Raw genomic sequence first — 26,873 nt, 5'->3', positions numbered from 1 at the left:
CTTCTGTTAGCTAAGAAAATTTGGCTCATTTGGTAATTTCAAGGAGTGTGGACAGTTGGCTGCTTTGGGACTGTGGCCCCAGCCACAGGAGAGTATGCCACAGAATAATGCTCTGTAATTGTACTCAGCTGTCCCCAGGCTGTCCCCTTTCTTGAACTGGGATCCTGGTAAGCAGAAAGCTAAATATGTGTAGTCAGTGATAGCTGGCTATCCTGAGCTGTAGTGACATAGCCAGCACATCAAGGGAGGTGGTTATTCACTGCTACTTGTCTGTTACGAGAATAGAATTATGGACTCTACAGTACAAGAAAGATACCAATAAACTCTATTCAATCCGGCAAACAGCCTTTCTATAAGGACTGGCTAAAGGACCTTGAAAGAAGAAAAAGTCATTGTGATCATGAATGACCTTTGGAATTTTCAGGCCCCAGAGACAGGATGAAAGTCTGGAGAATGTTTCCTGGTGGAAGAGGATCAGGTTAGGGATTGCTTAAAAAAACTGGACACACGTAAGTCTGTGGGACCTGATGGGACTCACTCAGACATACTGAGGGGGCTGGCTGTGATGTCCCTGCAAGGCCACCGTCAATTAATTTTGAAAAAACATGGCAATTGGAAAACGTGCCTGAAGACTGGAGGAAAGCATCACTCCTATCTTCAGAAATGGCAGGACTGACTCAGGAACCTAAAGGCCACTCTGACTTTTCTCAGTCTCTGGGAAGATGATAAACAGCTTATCCTGGAAACATTTCCGGGCACGTGACGGACAAGGCATTGATCATTTGGCATAGACTTGCCAACAGAAGTCATTCTTAACCAACCTAATAACTTTCTATGACAAAATGACTGTCTTGGTAGAGGAGGAGGGAGAAGTGAACATTGTCTGCCCTGACTCAGTAAGATCTTTGGCACTGTCTTCTCATAAAGAAGCTGGATTAGCAAACACTGAGTTGGATTGAAAAGTGGTTGAATGTCCTGGCCTGGAGGGTATCAGAGGGTATTGATGGTGTGAGTCCAGATGAACATCTTTATTAGTGGTCAGGATAGTTCCCTCAGCAAGTACTCTCATGATACACTGGGAGGAATGGCTGAAACACCACAGAATTGTGCTGTTTTTCAGAGAGACTTCAACAGAATGGAGAAATGATCTGGCACAGACCTCATAAAATTCAGCAAAGGCAAAGTCCTGCTCCAGTTCATGGTGGGGGCTGACTGACTGGAAAGCAGCTCTGCACAGAAGGACTTAGGGGTGGTGGCACTAAGCTGAACTTGAGCCAGCACTGTGCCTTTGTAACAAATAAGGCTAATGGTATCTAAGGCTGCATCAGGTCGAGGGATTTGAACTTTCTTTTGTACTCAGCACTGGTGAGGCCACACATGGAGTTCTGTGTCCAGTTTTGGACTCCTCAGTGCAGGAGAGATACGGAGCTACCAGGAGAGTCCATCAAATAACCACAAGTATGTTCATATGAGGAGAGGCTGAAAGAGCTGGGAATGCTTACCCTGGAGAAGAAAGATCTTGGAGGGAACTCATCAATGTGTATAAATGCCTGAAAGCAATGTGCAAAGAAAAGGAAGCCAGGCTCTTTTCAGTGGTGTTCAGTGACAGGACAAGAGGCAATGGCAAAACTGAAACATAGGGTATTATCTGAAGGCAAAGAAACACTTGTTTACTGTGGGGGTGACTGAATGCTGTCACAGATTGCCCGGAGAGGTCACGGAGTCTTCATTCTAGGAGGTACTCAAAAGCTGTGTGGTCATGATCCTGGGCAGTTTGCTCTTGGTGACTCTGCTTGAGCAGAGGAGTTTTACCAGATGACCCCCACAGGTCCCTTTCAGGATTAGTGACTGTACTTGAAGATTAGAGAGATGATCATAATATATGATCAAAGTAGAAAATGATGGCAAGATATAAGTGAGGGTATTTTTTAATCCCAAAGTTGAGTGTCAGCTATTTCCTGAGACTCTGAGGATGGAAATATTATAACAATACTTAGAGAAGACTGATACATAAGTTTTGCTTGATGTTAAAGGGATACATTGTACCATGATTTGTCAAATATTTATATATTTTAGATATAGAAGCAGAGAAAAGAAAGGAAGATGAAGCTAAAAAAGACCTGGAAACATTTTGGAAATTCCTGGAGCCCGTTCTGAACAGTGGAAAGCATGGATCCAGTCTCTTTGATGTTGCCAGGCTTCATTACCAAGTTAAGGAAAGTGACTTTCCCTCTGATTGGTCAGACAGTGAAATGCTGGTCAGTGCATTCTGTTTTTACAGTGTATGGCAGCTTTAGAGTTTGTAACTTTTAAGAACACATTAGGAATTTAATCTCAAGTCTTCTCTGAAACAGAACCACAGTAGTTTTTGTAATCTTAAACAAAAATATTTCCTATGTATCCAACAACTTTATTCAGCATTTGTTTACAAGGAGTCCTTTGAATAAAAATGCCTGATTTGGAGTTTCTTAGTATTGTAGGCCAAAGCAGAAGAGTTGTAAAATAGTTTGGGGTTTTAAATTTATTCAGCATCTTTATAGACCCAGTTTGTATCTTGTTCAAGAGTCATATGTGTGTATGAAATAACAAAGAAGTTATGTTTTTGTCCTCCTAACATCAGGCCTACTTACTGCACCTCAGAATAGTCACATGAGAAAAAGTTACTTGAATACAAGAATACTTTTTGATATATGATGTTGCTTTATTATACTTAGTACTGTTTCTTTTTGTCCAAAATATGGCTCTAACTTAGAATAAGTGAGTAATAGGCCTTCTGAGTCAGGACTATTACCAGGCACTGAAGGAGAAAGTGAATCATCAGAATTTTTTTTCCATCCTACATTCTGGATACGTGTATAGTGAGGTAAAAGAATCCAGTATTTTTCAATATACACTGTCAGCAGTAAAAAATAAAAACTGCTAAAGCAAAATAAGGCAATATGCCTTATTTAACCTACTGTATTTGTAGTCTGCATTACTAGGATTAAAGGACATTATAGGGTTAAACTACATTCTTCTAACCCTTATTTATAGTACAGTAGATTCTATATACAAACAATTCACAGTAGTTTCCAAAGCATTCACTGAAAATTCCTTAATTGTGGAATCATGTAGGCTTGCTACTTATAATATTATTTATCATTATACTCTTTATATAATCTTACAGTGCCAAGCCTCTTTTGGGAAAGCATTTTTTATCTTCCCTATAATCACATCTTACAGGAGACTGTTTCTGGTTTTGAATATGCTGCAAGCACCTATATTATAGCTGAAATGATGGGAAAACCATCTGTCACTGAAACAGATTTCAAGAGATTGGAGTTATAATTTAATGAGTCCTACAGAAGCAAGAAAGTTTGTAATTTTTTTAAGAAACAGGTGGGGAGCATATGAGTTCTGAAATCATAGGTGGATAGAGTAAGTCTGTTCTTGTGGACTTGCTGGAGAATCTTTTCAGTCTAAGTTTGCTGCATCTCCAAAGTGTAAGATACACAGGAAGAAAATTCTTGGGACAAAATGTTAGACATTAATATAAAAATGACAGAGCATTACATACTGCAAGTAGTCTCTGCTCTCAGATTTGAGATCTTTAGAAAAGAAAATACTTTCAAAAATATTTTCTTTGTTGAAGAGTCACTAATGGTTAGACGTGAAAAACTATTGATGAGCATCTATGTCCTGAGGAGAGACCAGGCAAATTGAATTACAAAATTGAAATTATACTAAACTTTGCATGGATCCCACTGAGTAGTATGGGTTTTGTTTCTTATGACTTTATAAAATATTTTGTTTTGTTTAAAAGACTGTGCATTGAAAACACTCCAATATTTTATATAAAACTTTTGTGGACTCTAGTGGTACTTTAAGAAGGTATGGATGTAAAGGTGTTATACTAACCCATTCTTCAGAAAAATATTGAATTGGGAAAACAAAGGTGCAAGAATATTAATGAACATTCTGTTTTCGCAAATAGAATTTCTTTCCCAAGGGGCTTTTCTAGTCTTTAAATGTTATGAAAATGGAGACAAGTGTTTCATAACTTATCAGTGATTTGGGATTGCCTGTTTCCCAGTGTCATAAAGAGGCCCTGAGTTGAGGAAAGCAGATGCTTAATACTTCTTAAGGGGTTGGTATTTTACTTAGTGCCTAATGTCAGTTGTACTTCTTCGCTGTGCTTTATTTTAGGAAACTTTAAATTGAGACATTCAATGTCGTTAGCCGCCTCTTAGAGGCAAACTTATTAGTATAAGAGACCTGCCCTACTTTCACAAAAGTGAAAAAAATTACTCAGAAAAGGGCTTTCTACAGAAATTGTCTAAAAGTTATAATAATTCCATCCTTTCCACAAATTCCAAGATGTACAGGGGAAGAGTACATCCATTAAAGCTGCTGAAACTTGAATGTTTCATGTGGTCTCCAACAGGGTTTTGGTATTCATACAAAATATTTAATATATAAAATAGCAGTTGCTATTATTCTTTTTATTCCTCCCAAGCTTTGGTGAAAACCACAGTACATGACCTCAAGAACCATGACTCTTTCCTTGTCAGATTTTTCCAGATGCAGCGTTCTCCCTTTGGATATTTGGGCAGTATGCTGACATTCCTTCACTCACAACTGTAGATTTCAGAATGTTATTCTTGAGGCTTTCTTTGTTTTCAAAGGGCAACAAAAAGAAAGAAAATAATATGAGATGATATTGATTACCTTGGTGAGGTTTTATTTTTTATCCTTCTAGAGCTGGGAAATGATTGACCTTGCAAATATGCTGCAGGTTGATCACTAGTAAAAACGTACACCCATTACAAAATACATTAATTTTCCTCTCCCATTCCTTCTCATCCAGAAAAAAACCCATAAATTCAATCTGCAAGACAGCAGACCTTGAACAGTTATTGTTAAGACAAGTTAGACTTTATGACAACTAAAGCACTTAGGCAATATACAGTCCATACTGTGCTGTGGCAATGTTAAGGCAAATAAAATGAAGGAGGTTTTAGAATAACTCTGTAAAACATATTGAATTGGTGAAGGAAACAGTCGCTTGGAAAATTTATAAACAGATGTAGATCTGCTGGTTAAAGAGCTAATGACTCCTGTCACTAAGTTACATGATACTTTTATAAACACACTTCATCCTTTTTATCTGATTTTCTGTCATAGCTTGCATTTGGTACTGTGCTGTTTGAACACATTGCTTGTTTGATGTATGACTGCCTGGACTGGAGAAGACAGCATTGCATCTACTTGGAAAACACCAAGTTTATTAATGTGCCTTCGTTACCAGAGAGCAAATCAACACAATCTTCTGCAGTTGAGGCAAGGACCCTTCTCTTCTTCTTGAGAATAACTTATTTTAGGCTAGAATTCCCTGTCTTTAATTGTGACTCAAAAATTCGTCTTGGACCATCACTCTGTGAATAATTTTCAGTGAATGAGATTTGTATTTTTGTCTTTAGTATTTAAAACCCAAAAAAAGGAAAAAAAATAGCTGAGCATTGGGGAAACAGAAAAAGGAAATTGGAAGGATCCTACAGGCATGAAGTATCACCGATGTAGAAATTTCTTAAATAGTGTCTGACGATACATTCTTGTGTCTGGAAAAATCAATATGCGTTCACAGAGCTACTATACATTGTTGCAGATCTGTGAACTGGCAAAAAAAAGTTATGAGTTCTATGCAAGATCTATTACCTTATTTTTTTCATAGTAGGCAAAAGCTTAAGTGGGCAGAAGAAAGTAGCTTATTAGAATATGCACTGCATTCTTACTATCTTGTTCCATTTAAAAGTTTAGCATGTAGTCTAGGGTGAGTAACCAAAGCTAAATGAAATTAAGTTCTCCCACCTATCTGTGCAATACTCATTTGTTTTATGGTTTCTGATTTTTTATGTTAACTTTTGTTCACTTAGGAACGTCCAGCACCAGCATCACAGATAACACCTACAAAGAAAAAAGGGAAACCAGAAGAAATTCTGCCAACAGTAGATTTGTCAGAGGGTATGTTTAAAGGATTAAAGCATCCATCTGTAGTTGTTCACTCTGTCAAACTATCCATTCATCTGACAGCACAAATCCTCAAAATTATTTGTGCAGTTAGATGAAGCTGTGTGTCCTGGTGAACACATTGTGGAAGTGTCTAGTAGTAATAACGAACTTCTTTAGAAAATCATGTTTTCTGTCTGTTTCTAGTCACAGATTTAAAAGATCTCAGTAATTTTGTTTGATCTCTAACTTTGTTAGACTCTTTTTAATAAATATTATCTGAAGGTTCACAGAATCACAGAATATTCTGAGTTGGAAGGGACCCACAAGGATCACTGAGTCCAACTTAGCTCTACACAGGACATCACATCATGTGCCTGAAACGGTTTTCCAAATGCTTCTTGAACTGCCAGTCTTGGTGCTGTGACCACTTTCCTGGGGAGCCTGTTCCAGTGCTGAAACACCTTCTGGGTGAAAATTTCTCTAATACCTAACCTAAACCTCCCCTGACTCGAGGTGAGGCTGCCCCAGTGCAGAGCAGCACGGGACAATCCCCTCCCTTGCCCTGCTGGTGATGCTGCGCCTGATGCCCCCCGGGGCACAGTTGGCCCTCCTGGCTGCCAGGGCATTGATGACTCAGATTCAATTTTCCATCAAACAGGACCCCTGGGTCCCTTTCTGTGGTGCTGCTCTCCAGCATCTTATTCCCCAGTCTGACTGTATATCCAGGGTTGGCTCATCCCAGGCACAGAATCCACCACTTCTGCTTTTTTAGCTTTATGAGGTTGATAATTGCCCAGCTCTCTAATCAGTCAAGGTCTCTGCAGGGCCTGTCTGCTTTTGGGAGAGTCAACAGCTCCTCCCAGTTTTGTATTATCTGCAAACTTGCAGAACTGACTTGAAATATAAATTGACATTTCTGAACAAACATATCTTAATGTTTTATCTCTTCATATAGCATCCGAAGAAACTTATATTCTCTTTCCTTCTGTGGACATGAGGTATTATAATAACTTGATGAGTCAAATTCCTGAGGAGTTCTTTTCTGTATCCTTAATGCTGAGCTGCATGTTGGAACAGGTGGGAATGTTCTCTTTTCAATTTTGGCCTAGACCTAATATAATGAATTGTCAAAGATTAATAAATCCATCTGTTTAACCTAAAATATGAGACTGTGCATTGAGGCACCGAGCAAGGAAGTTCAATAGGAGTCAAAATTCCAAACTTTGATTTTCTTTCATATTGTACACTTACCCTGTATGTATGTATGTATGTGTATATATATGTAGTGTTATTCCATAATTAATTATTGAAGACTGCAAATATAATCAAATGAGGAGAAAGGTGCAATTTCTTATCTAAGTCAATAACATGTTTTCATGTCCTACAGCAATATTATTGATACAGAACTTTTGCTGATTTACTCAGTTCAAAGATCTTAGGTGAAGCCTAGCCTAAGAACATCAATGCTAGTGCTAGACTAAATCTGACTTCTGTTGAGTTCAGGCGCAATCTATGATTTAGAAGAGACATACAATATAATTTGGAAATTCTCCTTCTTTTAGGAGTAAAATTTCAACATCATTTTGGAGTTTTTACTTTTTGTAACTTAGTCTGAAAATAGACTTTGGTAAGAATACTTAAAGTCCAACACTTAATAGACAATCAGTTTTTAATTACCTGTGTTCCTTAACAATTCTTAACATTTCAAGTTAGGAATATTTTTCTTCTCGGCCTTTCAAAGGCAACTGTTGGAAAGAGCATTTAATTGTTTTCCATAATCTTTGTTTTGTGCAGAAACTAATTTGGAAAATTGTATTTTTGCTACTCGTAGAAAATACTAGGCTTTTCTTCCCTGACAGAATTTATGGGTGTATGCTTAGCTTATAGCAGGATTTGTTTGGTATTTGTGGTAAAATTGAGCAGCAGTCATAATGTGATGGAAGCTAACATATAGTGTATTTTCCAGGTTATTGCAAGTGAAGAATACCTTACACCACCGAGTCTGGTAGCACCAGAGACTCAGGCAGATGGGCTGCATCAGGCCATTGCAGATCATATAATCTCTGTCCTTCCTTCTCTTTCTCTTCCTATGAGTGAAAAAAAGGTTTGTGTTGTCTTTTGTTCATTTCCTCAAATGGCAAATCTCATTATTGGGGTTTAATACGTCTTCCTTTTCTTTTTAAACAGAATCTGTATGACTACTTTTCTCCTAAATACAGTGAACAAGAAACTGTTACACCCCAGTACCCTCTCTTATTTAACTACCATGATGCCCTGGCTCAGCGGTTGCACCTACTGAAGGTACAACCTATTTATATATAAATATTTCCAAAGTTCACAGGCAATGAATGCTCAATGCACTAGAAAGGGAGGAGTGGTGTTTTTACAAAACAGGACAGCATGTACTAGATCTTTTTTTTACTTAGGTGGATACACCAACACATGTTTAGTTTGCTTAAGAAGTTGTGAGTTACTTATGGAGGACACCTCACAAACATGGAGCACAAACATACTGGTTTCAGTGAACTATTTGCATTATTAATTAAAATGTTTAGCCTTTGGCATAGATGAGAGATATTACAGAACTGTTGATTTGCTGTTAAACACTGATGATACTGTGGAAAATTACTTGCTAGCTTGTTTACTGTGATTTAGCATGAAGACTAGACTGAATACTAAAATGTTGAGAAATAGAAGAAAATGCATAGCAGTTATTAACGAATACAAGAAATGTATTCAAGCTGGCTAAATAGTTGGAGCATAGTGTGTAACCAAGATACTGCTGAATTCTAACAAAGGCAGAAAGGTTCAGAGACTGCATAGTTTAGGATTATTGCAAAGTAACAGTTCCCAGACTTTCTGAATCAAAAAACCACTGTGAATGTCTTGAATTTTTCCAAAGACAAGGTGTAGTTTTACCATTAAACTTTAAAAATTCACAGAGAATAATACGAGTGATAACGCAGTTGTAGATTTCACAGCTAAGGGGTGTCTGCCAGGCTTCATGGATTACAAATTATCCGGGGAATACTTTGGCAACCATTGGTTAAAACTATTCAGAAACAACTCAAGTTTGACACGTTGGATGTATTCAAGCAGAAGGAAGGACTGAGTAATCAATGTAAGAGATGGTCTTAGCTGACATATGTTTGATGTATTTTATATACTTGCTGAAGACTAAATTTAGGATATAGCACAATGTTTGAGGAAAGAGTAGAGGACAAACATTGGGAATATGCAGTTGAAGAAAAAGGTACTGTAAGTGTGTAATACTAAAAAGAGTGAAACTGAAAGATACCACTACGTCTGAAAAAATAAATCCTTGGATATAGTCAGTCATCGCAGACTGATCAATAAATTTATGGATTTCATTACTATGAAAAGCAGCACAGACCAGCTGAAAGATACATGGAAAGTACCTGCTGCCAGTCTGAATAGATCTGTGCATATTTCTGTATTTTTAAGTCTAGCTAGCACAGACAACTCCTAACAAATGTCTGTTATTATACTGTCAGTCATTCTCTTATGTGTCTAATATTTTTCTGCCTACAGTATCTGACAGTGTGATTCAAAACCACACTGTGGGCACATGTTCAAATTTAATTTTATGTCCAACTGACTTAAGCACATGCTTATGTCCTCTGCTGTAGCTTTATTCAAACATAGTTTTTGGAAAGTCAATAGTGTTAAAGTTTACTTTAACTCTGGTACTTTGATTTCTGTTCCAGGTCCAGGAGAACTTCAATCCAGAAAAGATTGAGCGTGAAATGATGGATAAACTACCTCTTACAAAACTTGTCCGTTTCACCCCTCCTTCAACTGAAAGCAATACTAAACGCTTGGCCAGAGCTCATGAGCTCATGCATTATTGTACTACTGGTAAAATTATATTCATTGATATATTTTATTTAGGGTTGATGATCCTCTTAAATAGCAGGAATTTTTGGATAAGATTTTTAAGCTGCCAAAAAAACCTTTGCAGAATTTCCCATTTTCACATTCTTGCTCATATGTAATTATAGCCTACTATACAAGTTAACCCAGACCTCAGTTTCATGATTAATGGGAGCGACTGTATGAGTGTTAAATATTGCATAACTGAGAGCTGGAAGTATCTTGGAAGTACTTTGCTTATGTTTGCAAACATACAAACACTTATTAATTCTGAGGAAAAAAACCAGCTGTAACAATTTCGATTTTGGTCTTAGAATGTAGAATGCATTTTGAGAGACAATGATGTAAACTGTGTTTATCAACTTTTGGAGTTAAAGCACACGTATATTACAATTTTTATGGAACAATACACAGCTTTCAGAATGAATTCTGTGTAAGCTCTTGGTGTTAATAATGAAACTACTTTATAACAGTCCCTTTATCAAACCAAGAATACATTCACTTCTCCAACCATAATTATTTCTACAGTTACCTTTTCTTGGAGTGTGCTTGCAATCATGACATACACTGGGAAACAATCCCAAAGACTGCGTAAATACCCTTAGGCAGTATCAAAAATCTGCTCTAGGTTATTAAGAAATACAAACATCCAAATCCCTTTGGTTATATTCATGTCATCATATAAGGCACAGCATTTGAAAGTACTTTCCCAGCTCTTTCATCCTGAATTCCCTATGTTGGATTCATTTACACTTTGATGTGTTGTTTCTAGTTGTTGGTATGTTAATTTTGGACAGTAAGCTATTAAAGTATTCACTATTGCTATAGTGTTCCAGCTGATGAGTGTTGAATTTGATGATCCTCACTGGGCCATACTGTGCTGCCAAACTCTCCTAACTGGTAACTTAGCTAGCAAAGCCTTTGCTTTTATCAAAGGCGATGGTTAATTTGAACAGAAGATGAGAAATCCAACATTAACAAGATATATGACGTGCTTAGGAGCTTAACCACCCTAAACAGAAAACACTTCAAACTGAAGATATTCTTTATGTGATTTGGGCATTGTACTACCTGTCCTAAATTTAGTCCTTTGCATGATTATCATTGTTATAGGAACATGGATACATACAAGCATAAATAGGATTTATTATTGCCTTTGCACCTTGCATACTTCTGTTTAAATTATGTGTACAATTCTGTCTGAAGAGGGAAAAAATTGATACTTTTTTGAGAAGTTACAGATAATGAAAACATTTCATGAACTGAAAATAACTAGTTGCTAATTGGCCTTATAAAGTCTACTCCGTATTTTAAAATCAACATAATTTCTATGAAGTTAATGAGCCAGAAGGTATTCAAATGTAGGAACCACTTCGTTTAAGATGGATTAATACTTAGGCATATCATTTTGCAATTTGGAAGCATTCAACTTTGAATGCAGTGTACAATGTAGCCCAAGTTGATCCAGTACCATTAAGGAAATTGCTGTTGGCTTTTTCAGACTTGCCAAGAACAATACGCTTAAATAGTTTTGTATTTATTTTCTGCTGACCTGTAAGGACATTTTCAGTTAATGATTGTAATTCTTTTTTAGAACTTCTGAGTTGGGCTGAAGTAGAAAGAGCCTTCAGAGTGTTTACTTTTGAAAGCCTGAAGCTGACGGGGCTGAGTGACTCTGGTTTCCTGGAGAGCTCTGGATCTAGGGTTGGAGGTGATTCTGAAGTGTCTTATATCCCTTGGGATAATCCAGACTTGTTTGCAAGACAGCTGAGACAACTCTTCCTTGTGGAAAAGAAGCTTAATGGGAAATCTCCAAGAGGCTCTGGTAAAAAGCTTTCTGTTTACATTACTACTGAAGAATTTGAATCCACTATTTTTCTTACCATATAGTTTGCTATTGCAGGGATGTGATTTTTCTTCCTTGTACAAGTCAACAAATTTTCAAGTATTATGTGGCCTGTACATTGAGTAACTCTGTAAGAATATTAGAATAAAGACAAAAGCTATTTTGTACTGCAGCATTAACAATTGTAGGTGATGCAGAAATAATCTTCTGGAGTTCTACATTTTCTCCTGCAGAATCTAACATAATGAAAAGTTGTTGTCCTTGTTAAAGGAGATGTGTTGGCCAAAAAGCAACATTAAAAACAAGTGATTATTTTTTCAGGATGCAACAAAAGTAGAAATTAGGTCGGTTTAAGCAATTATATCTTAAGGTTCATGATCATAGAATCATTGTTTAGGCTGGCAGGGACCTCTAAAGGTCATCTGTTCTGACATCCCCGCAATAAGCAGAGACATTTTCAACTAGATCAAGTTTCTCAATCTGACCTCCTGTGCTTTCAGGGATAGAGTGTCCACCATCCCTCTGGGAAATATGTTGCAGTGTTTCATCACCCTTATGATAAAAATTTCTTCCTTATACCTAATCTGAATCTGTTCTCCTTTCCTTTAAAACCATTATTCCTTATCCTATGACTACAGGCTGAACTCAGACTCTGACTACTCAGAGCCTTCTCCAGGCTGAACTCTCTGAGCCTGTCTTCACAGGAGAGGTTCCCTGTAGTCACCTTTACTTGCTGTATTCTGGACCCACTTCAGGAGATCCATGTGTTCCCTTTGGACCCCAGAGCTGGATGCAGTACTTTGTGATGTTGTCCATGCTTTCCTAATAGAGATGTCTAAGCAAGCAGCTTAGATGGAATCCTTTCCTTGGAAGTCTAGAGCAGACAAAAATGAGTCCTGCTTATCTGCTTTTCTTCTAAATCTTGGGAATATTTTGGGGTGTTAGTTTATTTTGCTTTTGTACTATGTCATGACATTAAATTTTGCAGTTACAAGCATAACAACATTTCAGCACTTCTGCAGCACAAAAGTAAATACCAGGAAGATAAACCATGTGTTTTCAGGTTTCTTCAATCTTCTAAAGGCAGTCAGTAAACAGAGTAAGTTCCAAGAGAAGCAGAGCTTAAAGATGTATGTCTGGAAGCTGAGTTGGTTATAAGACACTTAAAAACAAATACTTTGTGGTATATTTTCCACCAAAAAGAGTTATTTTCCTGTACGTGTGAATTTTGGTCAAATATTAATGACCGCTGCCCTATCTTAGGGAATAAAGAATTCTGTTAAAGGCAATTTTTATATTTTAATTAAGAGAATGTAGAAGTTAAAGTCCTTATGTGATGCTGTTCATATCAGGTGCTCATTGCAACAATGGAATGACTGGTCAGATCCTCAGGAGAAGTAATATTCTGTCAGTAGCTTATGGATCTGTATAAACCTAATAAATTTAAACTTTAAAATTTGCATTTGTCAAAAATGTGTGAAAATACAGTTGGTCTTGCCTTTTATTTTAATGTCATCTGTGCAAAGGACTGCTTTTTAAAATATGAAGAATAATGGTTCTTTGTTTATGAATCTGGAGAATACTTCTGAGAGTATTTAGTGGGCCAGCATGGGTCAGATAGAAAGGATGATTTAGGTGAGTTTTTTTAAGTCTTTTTTTTTTTTTTTCTTTTTCTTTTAATTTTGTTTAATTATCTGGCACTTGTTGTCACAGGATGTTAAAATGCTCTCTTAGTAAAGAAGCATAGCAGAGCTGATCGTGTATTTATAGGACAAGTTTGGAAAAAGGAAGCTTCAACTTGATGTCAGTCTCATCAGGGAGACTAAGGAAATTGCATTACTCCAACCTTAGTTGGGCTGAAATTTCTGGAACAATTCTTTAAATTCTGCTTTAAATTTCCAGGACATACAGAAACAAGTAACGAAGATGAAGGAGATGATGTGCTTGGTCCTCTTTTGAACGTAGAATTGGATCCTCTTTATTCTGAAATGGCAAGTGTGAGAAATTGAGTCAACAAGGCTTTACATGAGGCAGCAGAAGATACTGCTCAATGCCAGGCTGTGTAACTGGGGATTCCTTTGCAATGCTGCATGCAAATGTTAATTTTGTGATGTTTGGCAAATACTAACATAACTTTTAAGCACTGTGAAATCACTTTCTTTGAATTCCAAGGTGATGAGTTTCAATGAAGCTATTAATAATAATTCTGTGCTGGTTTTGCTGAGTATCAGGGATCAAATACAAACGTGAAAGTTTAAAAGAAATTGTCAAACTGTGTCACACTAGTATACTGTGTAGTTTGGCATCTTCAGAATCACCTTTCTGCCATATATCTCATAATAAACATAGTAATTTTAAAATAACCTCATAGGACATGTTTGAATACTCATAATTGCTTACAGAACTCAAAAACGTACAAGCTAATAACAGAAGTATTTAGATTATATTGTCGTTAAAAGTTCAAAACCAAACCTGCTTGGAAGTAATTGTATTTTTTATGAAACAGTGCCATATGGGTCTGCACATATGCATCATTATGCTATTAACTGTGATGCAACATGGGGTGCTGTCTATTAATCCAACAAGATTACAGTCAATTTAATACTGACACTGAAATGTTGATATTCATTATTTTGGTATGTTGTATTTTGAGGTGAGTCTGGAAAATTATGGCTTAGGACCAAGTTTGGAAGAAATAAAAAAGACACAGAGGCGTTGCTTGACAGACTGGAGTTTGGAAGAGCATTTTCAACCACATGTTCTTTGTCAGGTATCTGTGAACTGACAATCTCATATATACAGTCCTCCCTCAGAACGCTATATAAAGTAGTTCAGGGTATTTTTCTGCTCGATAATTGATTCAGTTTTATCTTTCATTTTTACCAAAACTCATTGTGCTTTAGCTACTTTTCAGTTCACCATGTGAAATTTAGCTTGTAATGGGTTTTTATTTCCTGGTTTGGCCAAACTGGCGTTGTCCTATTTGGCACCAAGTCTCTTAGCTGAAAGTGTGGTGGACGTAAAACACCTTGCCCTTAGGGGTGATCCTCTGTGGCAGTTTTGTGGCTCAGTGAACTGGATGTGAAAACATACTTTGCAAATGCCTATGTAGTGCATGTTTTATGGGCAAATAGAAAATTTGGTTGTTACAGTACTTCACCCTCTAAGGGCTAAAAGCTTCATTTATAGAAGTCTTGCAAGATGAACACTAAAACTTATCTTGCAGAAAGACAGAATAACAAATGTGAAAGATATGCTCAAATGTACTTGGCTTGGATTGAGAGGCATCCTCTTGAGAGGAGTGGATTTTTAGTTCCTGTGCTGCCTTGAGCTTCCTAGGCTGTAATTCTTATTTGAGCCTGACACACGCTGTACTTAGGCAAAAGAAGTGCAGCCTGGACTTTTGCAGCACCACTTTAATGTGACAATTTTAAAGTCTGGTCATGCATTTCAATGCATGGGGAATCCCTTCATATGCAACATAAATAGCTAATACTACTTCAACTACCAATAATTAGTGAGTCTAGTAAAAAGATACTGATGGAAAATAAAAATAATAAAAAATAGTGTTTTATTGCAGCCAAAAATAACATTTTGAAAGAAAAGTCATAACAATCAGGTGAAGTCCCAGATGACTGGATAAAGAGAAACATTTTGCACATGTTTAAAAAGGGTAGAAAGGAGGACCCTGAGACCTACCAACTTTATCAGTCTCACCTCTGTTCCTGGGGAGATCATAGAACAGATCCTTCTAGAACCTTCAGTTGCATAGTTCTGAAAAATAATAGTTTAAAAGAAGGCTTTCTTCTCCCTATGACTATAAAATAAGTTTCAGCCTGCAGGCAATATAAATATTGAAAATGATGGGGCAGTACAGAGCAGAGTGGAATAATGTAGATCACAGCAAATCTCAGAGATGTGCAGGTCATGGTATAGCGAATTGAATACCAAGTAAGCTCAACTGAGATTAAAAAAATAAATTCGTTTTCTTTTTATCCGGTATGTGATAATTCTAATTTTATTTACTATTTAAGTATTTTATTATTTGAACTCGTTTAAGTATTTGTAAAATATTTTCATTTATTTGGGTTTTATGTAGCTGAAGTTTTTCATTGATGTTCAGTCAGAAGGTGGAGCACAGTTGGTGTTTCTTCTCCATATGAATAGCAATGCAGTTTCAGTTTTCACCTACCTGAACAATTTGCTGGAATCCAAATGCTTTGAGTGCATCTTGTAGGAGAGTATTCAGGAGCACCTGTTGCTCAAAGCTGTGCTGTGTAGCCTCTGCACATATGCTATCATCTGCAGGGAGGATGTACCTTTATTTATTTCCTTTTCAGGTTCTTCATACAGCATCCCAAGAATATAGATGTATTGATTCATTTTATCATACCCAAGATAACTCTTTACTAATGGTTTTTCACAATCCTATGGATCAACATCGTATGTGCCAAGAGACTTGGAATATTGCTCTGCACTCTAATGTTGGATTCAGGTAATAGATTTTATCTTCCCTTTCTCATTCACAGTCATTTTCAATTAAAGCCTCCATGGGTGTGCTTAGGGCAAAGCTCTGAAATTAAGATATGGCTATGTGACACATTTATGAGAAAAAAAGTAATGCAGGTCAAAAGCAGTACTGTATCAAAAACATTCCGTTGAACTTTTCTGAGTGAGAACAATGCAGACTTGTAGCTCCTTATCACCAAATATAAAAATGTAAATATTGTACACATCCATACAAAATCATATTAGGAGTGCCACATCAAGAAAATTGCCCTGGGACATTTCAGGTGAAGAATGTTTAAAGAATAATTCTGTCTAAATATATACTTACCAGGTTTTTCAACAGTATGTACATAAATTGAGTGATTTAGTGGGAGATTTTTTTTTGAGAGAAGTTCAAATCCCTTTGTTAATATTAGATTTTTTTTCACAGAATAACACATTCTTCTTAATTACTTACTGATATCTGTTCACCAGTTAGAGGTGTGCAATTGATTGATATGTCCACTATTAGCTCTTTTGTTAGTGAACCTATTTATTTTGGAACACATTTTTGCACTGAAGCAGTGATATAAATGATGATGTAGATGCAATTACTATTCCAAATAATTGACTGAAAATAGAATAACTGTCCATGTACTAATATGTAAAAATGTTAAAATTCCATAGAGAGACAGCTGAGGTATCTTTTACTATGTCACTCTGGTGCTCTGTGGATTAATAAGATTTATCAAATAAAATTTCAAACAAATTATCCAGTATGAACATACCTCCCCCACATTTGTCTGCAGGTATCCTTTTCTAAGTGTAATGTCTCATTTATCAGATTATGGGAATTTTTATAGTAAACTTTTGTTGACACCTATATATATTTGAACAGATTTCAGTACTAAACGGGGGAAATGTGCCTTCCTGAAGCTGTATTTTGTATTGTATTTTGTATCTGTTCTCTCAGTCAAGGAACGCTGTATAGGTCCATCTCCGCTTTCCAGGCATTTGGACTTAAATTATTTGCCATGAAAACAGGCTATTGTGATTAGCAGTGACTAGGGCCAGAGCCAGAAGATACTTGCCAGCAGAAATTCAAAGTTCCTTGGAGAAAATGCTGTCTGTTTTGTGTTTTGTGTTTTGGGCAGATCCACTAAATGTGTGGTCAGTGGTTTTGTATTTATATAGCAACTAAAACCTTCCCCAAAAGATAAGTGAAAGATGGTATGTTCAAGTACAACTGGGTCTTGCATTCAGACCAGCCCAAGCACAGGGTCAGTGGTCTCAAGGGCTGCTACACAGCCGTCTGTTGGCACCCAGAGTTCTTTACTCTGACAGCCATTCTTACACTTCTTTATGACACTGGACTTTAAATGCCTAATTCAAGTTTCCTAAATGTAAACAGTTGGTGCCCCTTCTGCTACCTGGTGCATTTGAGTTCTCTGGGCAGAGCTGACACATATGACATGAGACCCATAGGAGACCCATACACTTTTGGAACAAACACCAGAGAGCAGGTCACACACCCCCAAACATCCAACATGTCACATGGTGTTTGCATATGCTGAGTAGCACCTCATCCCAACAGCATGTTGGTGCTGTAGAAGCAGAGGGACTTCCAGACCTCCTCAGGAGGCACTTCTCCCTGAAACAACTACTGTTCATCTCTGGGGTTGTGAGACCACAGATTGGCTGGTCACCTTGAAAGGGCATTCATTAAAATAGATCAAGACCAACTGAGAGACAGGAAAGGCTCTTGATACTTGCAAAAGAAAAGCTACTAATTTTGCATCCAAAAGAGAAATGATGTATTTTATCTGCATTATAATTCAGTTGAGGATGAAATAACTGTGTGCTTTTTACTTCTTACTCTTCCACATCCCCTGGAAACAAGGCTTAGACATTAAAGATAACTCCTGCTTGGGGCATGTCTTCTTTGTCTAGTGACATTTCACAGGGTTCTGTTTCAAAGCAGCAAGGAGTTCCTAAAGAAAATTGCATGAACGCTAACAAGATCGTTTGACTTTGTTCTTGTTTCCTAGACATATTCAACACCACTGCTGTATATGTTACTCAAAGTTTTTGAAGAGCTATAGGTCCTCTTTTGGTTCTGTTTATGTGGCATTGATACCTGCCTGTACTCTGCAAAATAATCAGCACATTTTCAGACCTTACTCAGCCTTATTGCTAAAGATAATTTCAGATTTCCAGAGAAAGTATCATAAATATTTGCTAGTGTATGTTTCCAAAAACATAACACTTCTGTGGAAGACACTCATTGGCTTCCAGATCGTGCTGAGTTGCCAGAAATGGGCACAAACTCTATACTTATTAATTAGAAGTAGTATTGCTTGTTTTTACCTTTGTATGAAATAACTGACTCCTAATGAGTTTGGTAACAATTTATTGATTTTTATTTTATTAAAATTGCTATCATTTTAATTTTTGGTATAGGTTTAAGAATCACACTTCTATCACAGAAGAGTTACAAATGCACAATAGATGCAGTGTTTGACAACCTCTGATAAGAGTTCTCTATCTGTATTCATTTGTTACTTCTTTATTGTGACAGCTTATAGACTACAGACAATCTTTGTAGGATTATTTTATAGCTGCTGTCTGGAATATAAATCTGTTATCTGCTAATCAGTTGGTTACAGAATCACAGAATAATTTCATTTTGATTACAGTGAGTCCTGTTACAGCAAATTCTCATGCAAAGAGGAAATTAAATTTCTGACGTTGCAGCAGCTTTTGCTCCTGGAGATCCCACTTACCTTCCTTCTTCTTTATGGATATCAGGTCCTGTAGTTCATGTAGAACATCCAAAAATTCAGAAATTGTACTATTTAAAGGGTAGGCAGCAAGAGGCTGCATGTGCATCTAATGGATGCCACTGAGTAAGGGAATCCCAAGGCATGTACACATGTACCTGCAATGAGAAGTGTGTATATAAAACATTTTAATTCTGGTTAGAATAAGTGGCCACTCTATCAGGAATCCAGACGAATTCAGGCATTATCAAAACCATTATTTTGCTCAAAGTTAATCTTAATGACATTCGTTTATAGTTTCATAGTAAACAGATTACACAAGTTGCTGGAAAATAATAATCCTTTCTGAGAAATGCTTCTGAGCCAGACATTGGCAGTAGTGACATCAAAATACATATTAATAGAATGTGTGTATAGACTTGGAATGACTGTTCCATTGGCCTAAAGTATTTTCCACACAAATAGTCTATTTTTTATTTATAACGTATATTCATCTTCAAGTTATTCCAGTATTGACAACTCTGTGTTTCAGACTAGTTTTGCCTTTTGTTTTCAACACCGTCGGTTTTTATAGGTTGTACACTTTTCTTCAGAAAAGAAGAAGAATGAACAGAATAGCCTTCTCCCTAGTGAGTATATATATGACCAACAGTTTCTCCATGCAAGTTTCCCAAAGCAGACTCCACCTACGTTGCAGAACCTGGGAGAAACTTGTATATCTTGAAGCTGTACCTGAACTGTGTATTCCAGCCTGTGTATATGATCTACATATTAATTCTTATGGACGTACAGCTACAATAAGAACTTTAAAACTGACATGAAGTCAAGAATTGATTGTATTGGTTTATGTTCATACCCAAAAGCCTCTACTCCACACAGAGTTTATGGATACAATTTAATCATATTGAACTTGTAAATACAAAATATCATGAAGACTCAGTAACTGAATCTGATGCCTTCTTCAAAAGCTCCTTTCAATTTTACACACATGAAGAATTTTACTTTCAAGAAGTGTGATAAAACTCCAAATGAGGGGTTGAGTGGCAGTTGCATATAAGATTCTCATGCTTCCTGCTTTCTTGAAAGCAATTGTTTGCAGTGAGCTACTTTAGCAGTCATTTCAGACACCTTTGGAAGATGAGACCATGCAACTGCAGATGCCAGCAGCAAACTCTGGATCAGTGTGTCATTCATTTTTCACTTTAACTTAATTGTTACTTGTGAGTATTCTTAATTAATGGCAGGTTATGTTACACTGATTCTTTCATCTGGATTTGGATGACAATTTCCAAACTCCTTTCTTGTCACACCAATAAAGAAGAGCTTGTATTACATACAATAACACTTCAGTTTCTGAACAAACAAATGAAGCATATTCTAAAAATCAACATCAACCAAGAGCAACTAAGAAAATAAGTTATTTAATGGTAAAAGAGTGAGGATGAGAATGAGTCTGAACCTTTTGGAACTGAATGCCTTGAAGTTTTCTGATTTCCTGGATTTTTCTTTAGGAGCAGGTATTCTTTGGCAGACAAGTTTCCTATATTTCTTTGCAGAAAGAATAACCAGAATCCAAGTATAACATGTACTAAGCAAATACCAACCAGGTAAAAGTACCAGTTCCTGTAAAAACTGAGAGAAATCCTGTCAAATACGAATCTTGTCTCAAAGATTATAGAATAATACTTGTGTAAGAAACTGAGAAGCCAAGTGATCTTATTTGACCTGAAATCGTATTAGTGAAAACCATATTGTGTTAAATAGAGGGATATTCTTTTCAGGAACTATCTTGAGCTGGTGGCCAACTCAATTGAAGACTGGGTGACAGAGGAAGAAACTAAATACCAAAAAGAGAAGATGGGTAAGGAAATAGAGTCTTTCAAATTGGAAAAAGTCACAGCAGAAGGCCCTTTTGGACTGTCTGCCAGTGCTGTCAAAATACCTGGCTTTACTTAGAAAGCCAAAAGTGGGTATCTTTTTATTGTATTCTAGGAAATTAATTTTTCACTTTAAGTGCTGAGACACAAATTTGTGCAGAGCAGAGTTGCGTGTCTTTTTCTTAGGATGACCCTGTTTTGACATCTATGTAGGCATAAATATGTTTTGGAATTAATTAAAAATATATATTTATATATTCTGCAACTTTCTCTGTTCTGAAAACTGACACCTTTACTGTCAATTTACATCTTTAATAGCTGTGCTTATCTAATGAGATTAAAGATTACATACAAATATGAATCTGTTCAGATGACTGAACATAGGAAGAGGTGAGAAGTGATTAAAGCTGGCGACATTATTCATAAAAATTCCTTTTTAAAGGGCAGGATAAAAGCTGGAATTCAGAAGCTGTGGGCTGGAAGCTAAAACTAAAAACTTGAATTGACAAGACTGCAGAGCAAACGTGAATTAAAAGCAATATTTTGGGTAGTGAAAATTGTAAGAAGCTCATGTAATAACTGTTCAGCAGGCAGCAGAATCTCAAAACCTCAAAAAAGAACTTATGTCAAAAGTATCTACTTGTATATTTAAATGGCATTAACAATGATTTGTTTATGTTTAACCTTTATTTTCTTATCTTTTTTGAGAATGCACTTTGAAACCTCCCAGGACAGGCAGTTAGCATTTACAAAAATAGAAACAGTACTCCTCAACCCAGTTAACACCTCTGATTATAGTTTGGAAACTAAAAGTACAGTTATGACTGCTAAATCATAATTTGTACATATCTAGCTGTCACAAGAGTTAGATTGAATTTTGCCCATGTGGTGCTTCATGACAGTTATGATTCATAGAGTAATTCACTTGCTGAAAGGACATCATCACCTCTCGCTGGAACACGCAGATGGGCAACAGTGTCCTTAGGTGTTTTCAATTTCACTGACACTGCAATTTCTGCTTTATCATACAAAGTAATTTAACTAGAAGCTTCTGATAGTGTACTTAAAATTATCTTTTCTATAAGGTAAATATGGGGTATCCAAGCATAGTATAAAACTACACTTAGAGAAGATATTTTTTTCATAAGTCATAGACGTTATAAAGCCATAAAAGTAAATGAAGGATATGGTGAATGTTTCTTTAGTGAAAGTTTGAAGGTTCAGATAGCATTTATTTGGGGTTTTTTGTCCTGAAAGGTTGCAGTGTCTATGACTCTGTTACTGAGCTTGTTCTGGCTCAGTAAAAAACAAACTTACTGCCAGAGCAAAACCTTCAATAGCGAGAAGCAGAGAGCCAGTCTTTATGCATGTTGTTGATATAATATTTAGTGTATTTGGTCCCCAGTTATGAGAATCAAGTTTCTTCTAACCTAAACAGACTTTCTGTTTTATTTCTAGATATTTTTAAGGTTTGCTTTATTGTACTGTTATGCTTCCCCTATTTATAAATATACATTTTTATTTACTCGCACATCTTTGTTTTCTCACATTTTAAAAAATTATTCTATTTTCCTGTGTTTATAGCCTCACTTATTCTCCCTTTCAATTTTCAAAGGCAGCATGTCCGGACCTGAGGATGAAACAGAGTCCCAATCCAAGAATGAAGAAAGTCTCATTATCAGAGAAGATTCTCTAAAGGTGAGGCAAAAAAATAAATATGTTTCTGAAATGGACTAGATAGCACTGCTTTCCTAGGAAGGTAAGCCTTTTTTCTTTACATGGGCATCCTCTTAGTTTTTCTGCTCTTTGTTATTTTATGTGTATGTTATTTTCTGTAATTTATTCCTTATTGATTGTGAATTATGTTACATTGTTTTCTTAAGGGAAGACTATTCGGAGTTAGACTAGACATTTCAAAGTAATTTATAGTTGCAATGCTAGGAAGTGAAAGTTATGGATACTATCCTACTATTTACTGAAGTTTTCTGATTTTAAAGATATTAAAAGATCCAGATTCATGGAATTACCCTTGTGTACCCAACTGTACTTTTACTGTCTGCATCTCTTTGAAATTAGGGAGTGTAAATATGGTACCTCAGAGTTCCCTTATGTCAGACAATCTCATTTTATAGATTTAGTCCATGACCATTCACTACAGATTAATTAACTTGCCCAGGTTTACACAGTAAATTTCTGGCTGAGGTGGGGATTAAGCACAATTAAGCACACAATTTTTTAGGTCTTAGCATTGGTACTATCCATTAATCTGCAAAAATCTCGTTTTATTGATATTGTATCCCCCTGCACTTTTTTGACTCCTCACAGACATATGTCTCATTTTCCTCACAGTGTGTAAGGCTGTGCAGTTCAAGTCCTGATATGGAATGTAGACAGGGAATGAGGCTAATTGTCACAGTTCAATCGAGGCTAACACCTGACTTGTAACTCTCAGTGCTTGTCATTTCTACCTCAGAAATGCTTCTGCTTTCATATGTTTAGACTATAAAGTGCTATAAAACCCTAAATACACTAGAAAATCTCAAATGTCTTCTTGATGCAAGCTGATAATTTTGGCATTGACACCTCATTCCTCTTTCTGTAAAAAAATAAAATCATTTTATCTCACAGTTGCAATAGGGTAATAAACTAATACCAGTGATGCGTTGTGGTTTGGTGGTAAACATTATGGAAAAGTATTCAACAAAATCATTCTCCCATGACTTATTGTGTAAGATATGAATAATCACCTGATTAATCTCCTGTGGTCAACTGTGGCTGCTGTTGTAGATTGAATGAATCAGTAATTCTGTCCAAAATTTGGTGCATAATATTGTAAGACTTTTGACATATTTGGAAATGTGTCTTAGCTTAGAACTTTGATTCCTTTGGTTTTGTTTGCTTCTACTCTTTTCAGAGTGCATATATGAAATATCTTGTAGTAAAAAGAAAAACACAGTCTAACTCCTAATGTTGAATGTAGGCTTGGAAGATGGAGCAGGACCGATTACAAGAGGAACAGAAAAAAGAAAAGGAAGAAAAACAAGAAAAGGAAGAACAATTACAAAGTAAAATGAAAGAACAGTATAAAAATGATAAAGAATGTAGAGAATCAAACAGAAAATCTTCTGAAGAGAAGTCTCAAAATGAGTTAGCAAAAGCCCCTGAACTTGAGGAGGATCATAGCATTTCAGAACTATGTTCTGAGAAAGTTTATAAGGTAAGGAGTTGTATTAATATACCACATTAGAAAAGTCCTAACTATATATAGAGTCAAGATTACAGCAGAGCTATTATCTATTGTGAAATTTGAGTTCAGGGCAAATTAGGCCTAACTGGGTCGTGTTACCTCCATTGTTTTAGCAGCAGATCCATTTCTAAAAGTTTTAAAAAGCAGTTCTTGACGTTCAAGATTATCCTAGACTAGATTATTTAATTATTATTTTTAGTGTAATATGACATGAACACAAACATAAGTTGATAATGTTGAGGTTTTCATGGGAGAGGATAGGAAAGGGGAACATAAGAACTTGTCCCATTTTCCAAAGTAAAGAACTACTAGACCTAGTTGAAATTTTGACTGTCCACGCTGGAAATCACTGTTTCTTACATTTCTTCTTTCAAAATTCATGTTCTTGAAGTGCCCTAATCTAAAATATGTATTTTTCCTGTATTTCAGAAAGTAACTCCTTTGGCATATGTACAATGGGAAATGTAGAGCTCAGCTCACTCTTGCAGATTAATGTGCATCAAATCTAAGCTGTAACTGTGCTTCATTTCCCTAGCAATCCCAGATAGTTCAATGGAGACAGCAGGTCCCCTTTTTCTGCCTGTTGCAGTAAGACAGGGAGCTCTTCACTGGTTATATTCAAATAGATTTTCAGCAGTTTGCACCACCTTGAATTTGCAGAGTCTGTCTTACATCCAAAACTTGCATACATCAACATAATTCAGTCCAAATCTGCTTTGTTTGAAGTACAGACTTCAAACTCAGAAATAGATGACAATTCAGTCTGAACTTATTTGAATACAGTCATGTAATTTTTGCCATCTTGTGGCACTCATGAAGGCATAGAAATCTAATTAGATTTACAATATCTGAATTCCAAAACCTAGAGAGTAAAAAGTTGAATCTTTATCTGTCCTTTATGTGATCCCATGGCACTGTACTTTGTCTCTTTGTATTTGATCAGAACTTTTCCTTTCTCTCACACTGTATGTTAATCCACCAGTCTACTTGCTACTCTTCATTTTCCATGATGGTTTTCCCATGTAACGAGTTACTTCAGTTAATAACAGGGAAATTATTTAGATGTGACAATAGCATGCTAGATATTTTCTCAGGGTTTTATTACATTAGTTAAATAGCTAAGCAAAAGGTGTTGAGCAGTACAGTGTGATCCTGATGATCTCTCCTTCATTTACTTCTTTAATGGGTTCTGCTTTTCTTATTTACAGATAATTTTAACTTGTTTTTTCCAGTTTCATGGCTACAATACAGGGGAGAATATCATTCAAATATCAGGAACCAATCAATATCTTTTCCCATCCGATGGAGGACAGATTCAAGTAGAGAAGACAGAGTTTGTGAAAAGTGATTATTTCTTTATGCTTTGTTTTGACTCAGTGCTAACTGATAGAATAATTTCTTAATCCTTTTTCATGAAATGCTTTTTCATGTCTCGGCAGTAAAAATTCAGTTCAAGAAATTCCATATTAGGTTCTATCACTACTACTCTTTACAGTTACCTGTAATATGATAACAGTTGATAGATAAATGAAATACCAGAAAACTAGAAATGCAGACAAAAGAGTTTATATTTATTTGTTCAATGGCAACTGATGCATGATATTTACAGAATGTTCGATTTATTTTTCCAGTCAAATGCAATATATCTAAGCAACAGATTCTTCTGCAGATTCTCAGATTTAATTATCAGGGAGTTTTAAAATATTTAGTCTAAACTCAGATAATCTTAATTTTGTCACCTTGGTTTTCTACTACATGATTCAGTCTAGTTATGAGCAATTTTAATTTTTTGAGTGCTTTAAATTTGCAGATGCACCATTTATTTGAGTTCAAATAAGTTCTGAAGCCTGGTGGAAGCAATAATAGTATTCCATTGCTTTACAGAAACTTTTATAAAGGTGAAAGTAATGAAAGACAACCACAATTTCTTCATTCATGTCACAGACCCCAAGGAAAACTTCAAAGAAGCTGAAGAGCAAGAAATTAATGAAGAACAGCAAATTAGATCAGGTCAGTGGATTGATGTCACTGATATAAAGAATTAATAGTTTGACATATTTAATAACTGGATGCAAAACTTAACAACTAACAGAAAATATATTGTAACTAATAACAGAGAGTAAGAAAAGTTGGTGTTCTATAAAACAAAGTAAAAATCCAGTTAGCTGGCTTCAGCACTGTACAGAGAGGTCTTAGCAAGATGTAGAAGCACAGTGCAGGTCAACATGTGCAAACCAGTCTCTTTTCCAAAGCAAGGAAATCACCATTCCTTAAGAAAATAGTTTTCTTCTTTAGTGGAGGACTCATTGGGATCTTAAAGTGGCCTGAGAAAGCCTAAGAAGATGAAAACTGGATTCTGTCCATTGTGACTACTCTTGAAAGGAAGATTTCCCCTTTTGATATGGACTTCCTTTTGTGGGTCAGATGACCATATCATTACTGCCTCCTCAAGATCTTTGCTTTGAAAACTGATCTTTCTGCAATCCAGGAACTTCTACTGTTGGTTGACATACTGTTAATACTCAGAAAGCATTGAATATAAATCCTTTCTGAACCCAGGTGAGAGTGTTTCCAAGGAGGAAGCCAGTTTGTAATAATTCGTGTATATGTTTGCCAAAAGCCTTATGGAATTGCTATTATCAAACTGAAGAGTATTAAAAAAGGATAATTTAGACATATTATCTCTTTTCTTCTTCATCAATGTTAGAAAGCATCCTGCTCTAGCTTCTCCCCTTGGTTTACCAGCGATGTAA

The 26,873-nt window shown here is 36.1% G+C and overlaps 1 protein-coding gene across 1 annotated transcript in view; it reads left to right on the top strand.

The window, feature by feature from the left end:
- The window catches only part of SPAG17 (sperm associated antigen 17), an 87,364-nt gene that overhangs the window by 29,609 nt on the left and 30,882 nt on the right, over positions 1-26,873 (top strand). Inside the window, exons 7-22 of the mRNA XM_088155865.1 lie at positions 2,077-2,258; positions 5,164-5,319; positions 5,913-6,000; positions 6,944-7,065; positions 7,955-8,092; positions 8,176-8,289; positions 9,717-9,867; positions 11,477-11,707; positions 13,631-13,719; positions 14,382-14,498; positions 16,069-16,223; positions 20,778-20,857; positions 22,489-22,571; positions 23,854-24,090; positions 25,353-25,464; positions 26,005-26,130. Of these exons, the coding sequence (XP_088011991.1) occupies positions 2,077-2,258; positions 5,164-5,319; positions 5,913-6,000; positions 6,944-7,065; positions 7,955-8,092; positions 8,176-8,289; positions 9,717-9,867; positions 11,477-11,707; positions 13,631-13,719; positions 14,382-14,498; positions 16,069-16,223; positions 20,778-20,857; positions 22,489-22,571; positions 23,854-24,090; positions 25,353-25,464; positions 26,005-26,130 (2,181 nt within the window). The remainder of the gene's footprint in view (positions 1-2,076; positions 2,259-5,163; positions 5,320-5,912; positions 6,001-6,943; positions 7,066-7,954; positions 8,093-8,175; positions 8,290-9,716; positions 9,868-11,476; positions 11,708-13,630; positions 13,720-14,381; positions 14,499-16,068; positions 16,224-20,777; positions 20,858-22,488; positions 22,572-23,853; positions 24,091-25,352; positions 25,465-26,004; positions 26,131-26,873) is intronic.

Source organism: Sturnus vulgaris, chromosome 2 (genome assembly GCF_052056855.1).
Source record: "Sturnus vulgaris isolate bStuVul1 chromosome 2, bStuVul1.hap1, whole genome shotgun sequence".
Lineage (NCBI taxonomy): Eukaryota > Metazoa > Chordata > Aves > Passeriformes > Sturnidae > Sturnus > Sturnus vulgaris.
Note: the sequence above shows the minus strand (reverse complement) of the source record. Positions and strands in the feature narration are given on the sequence as shown.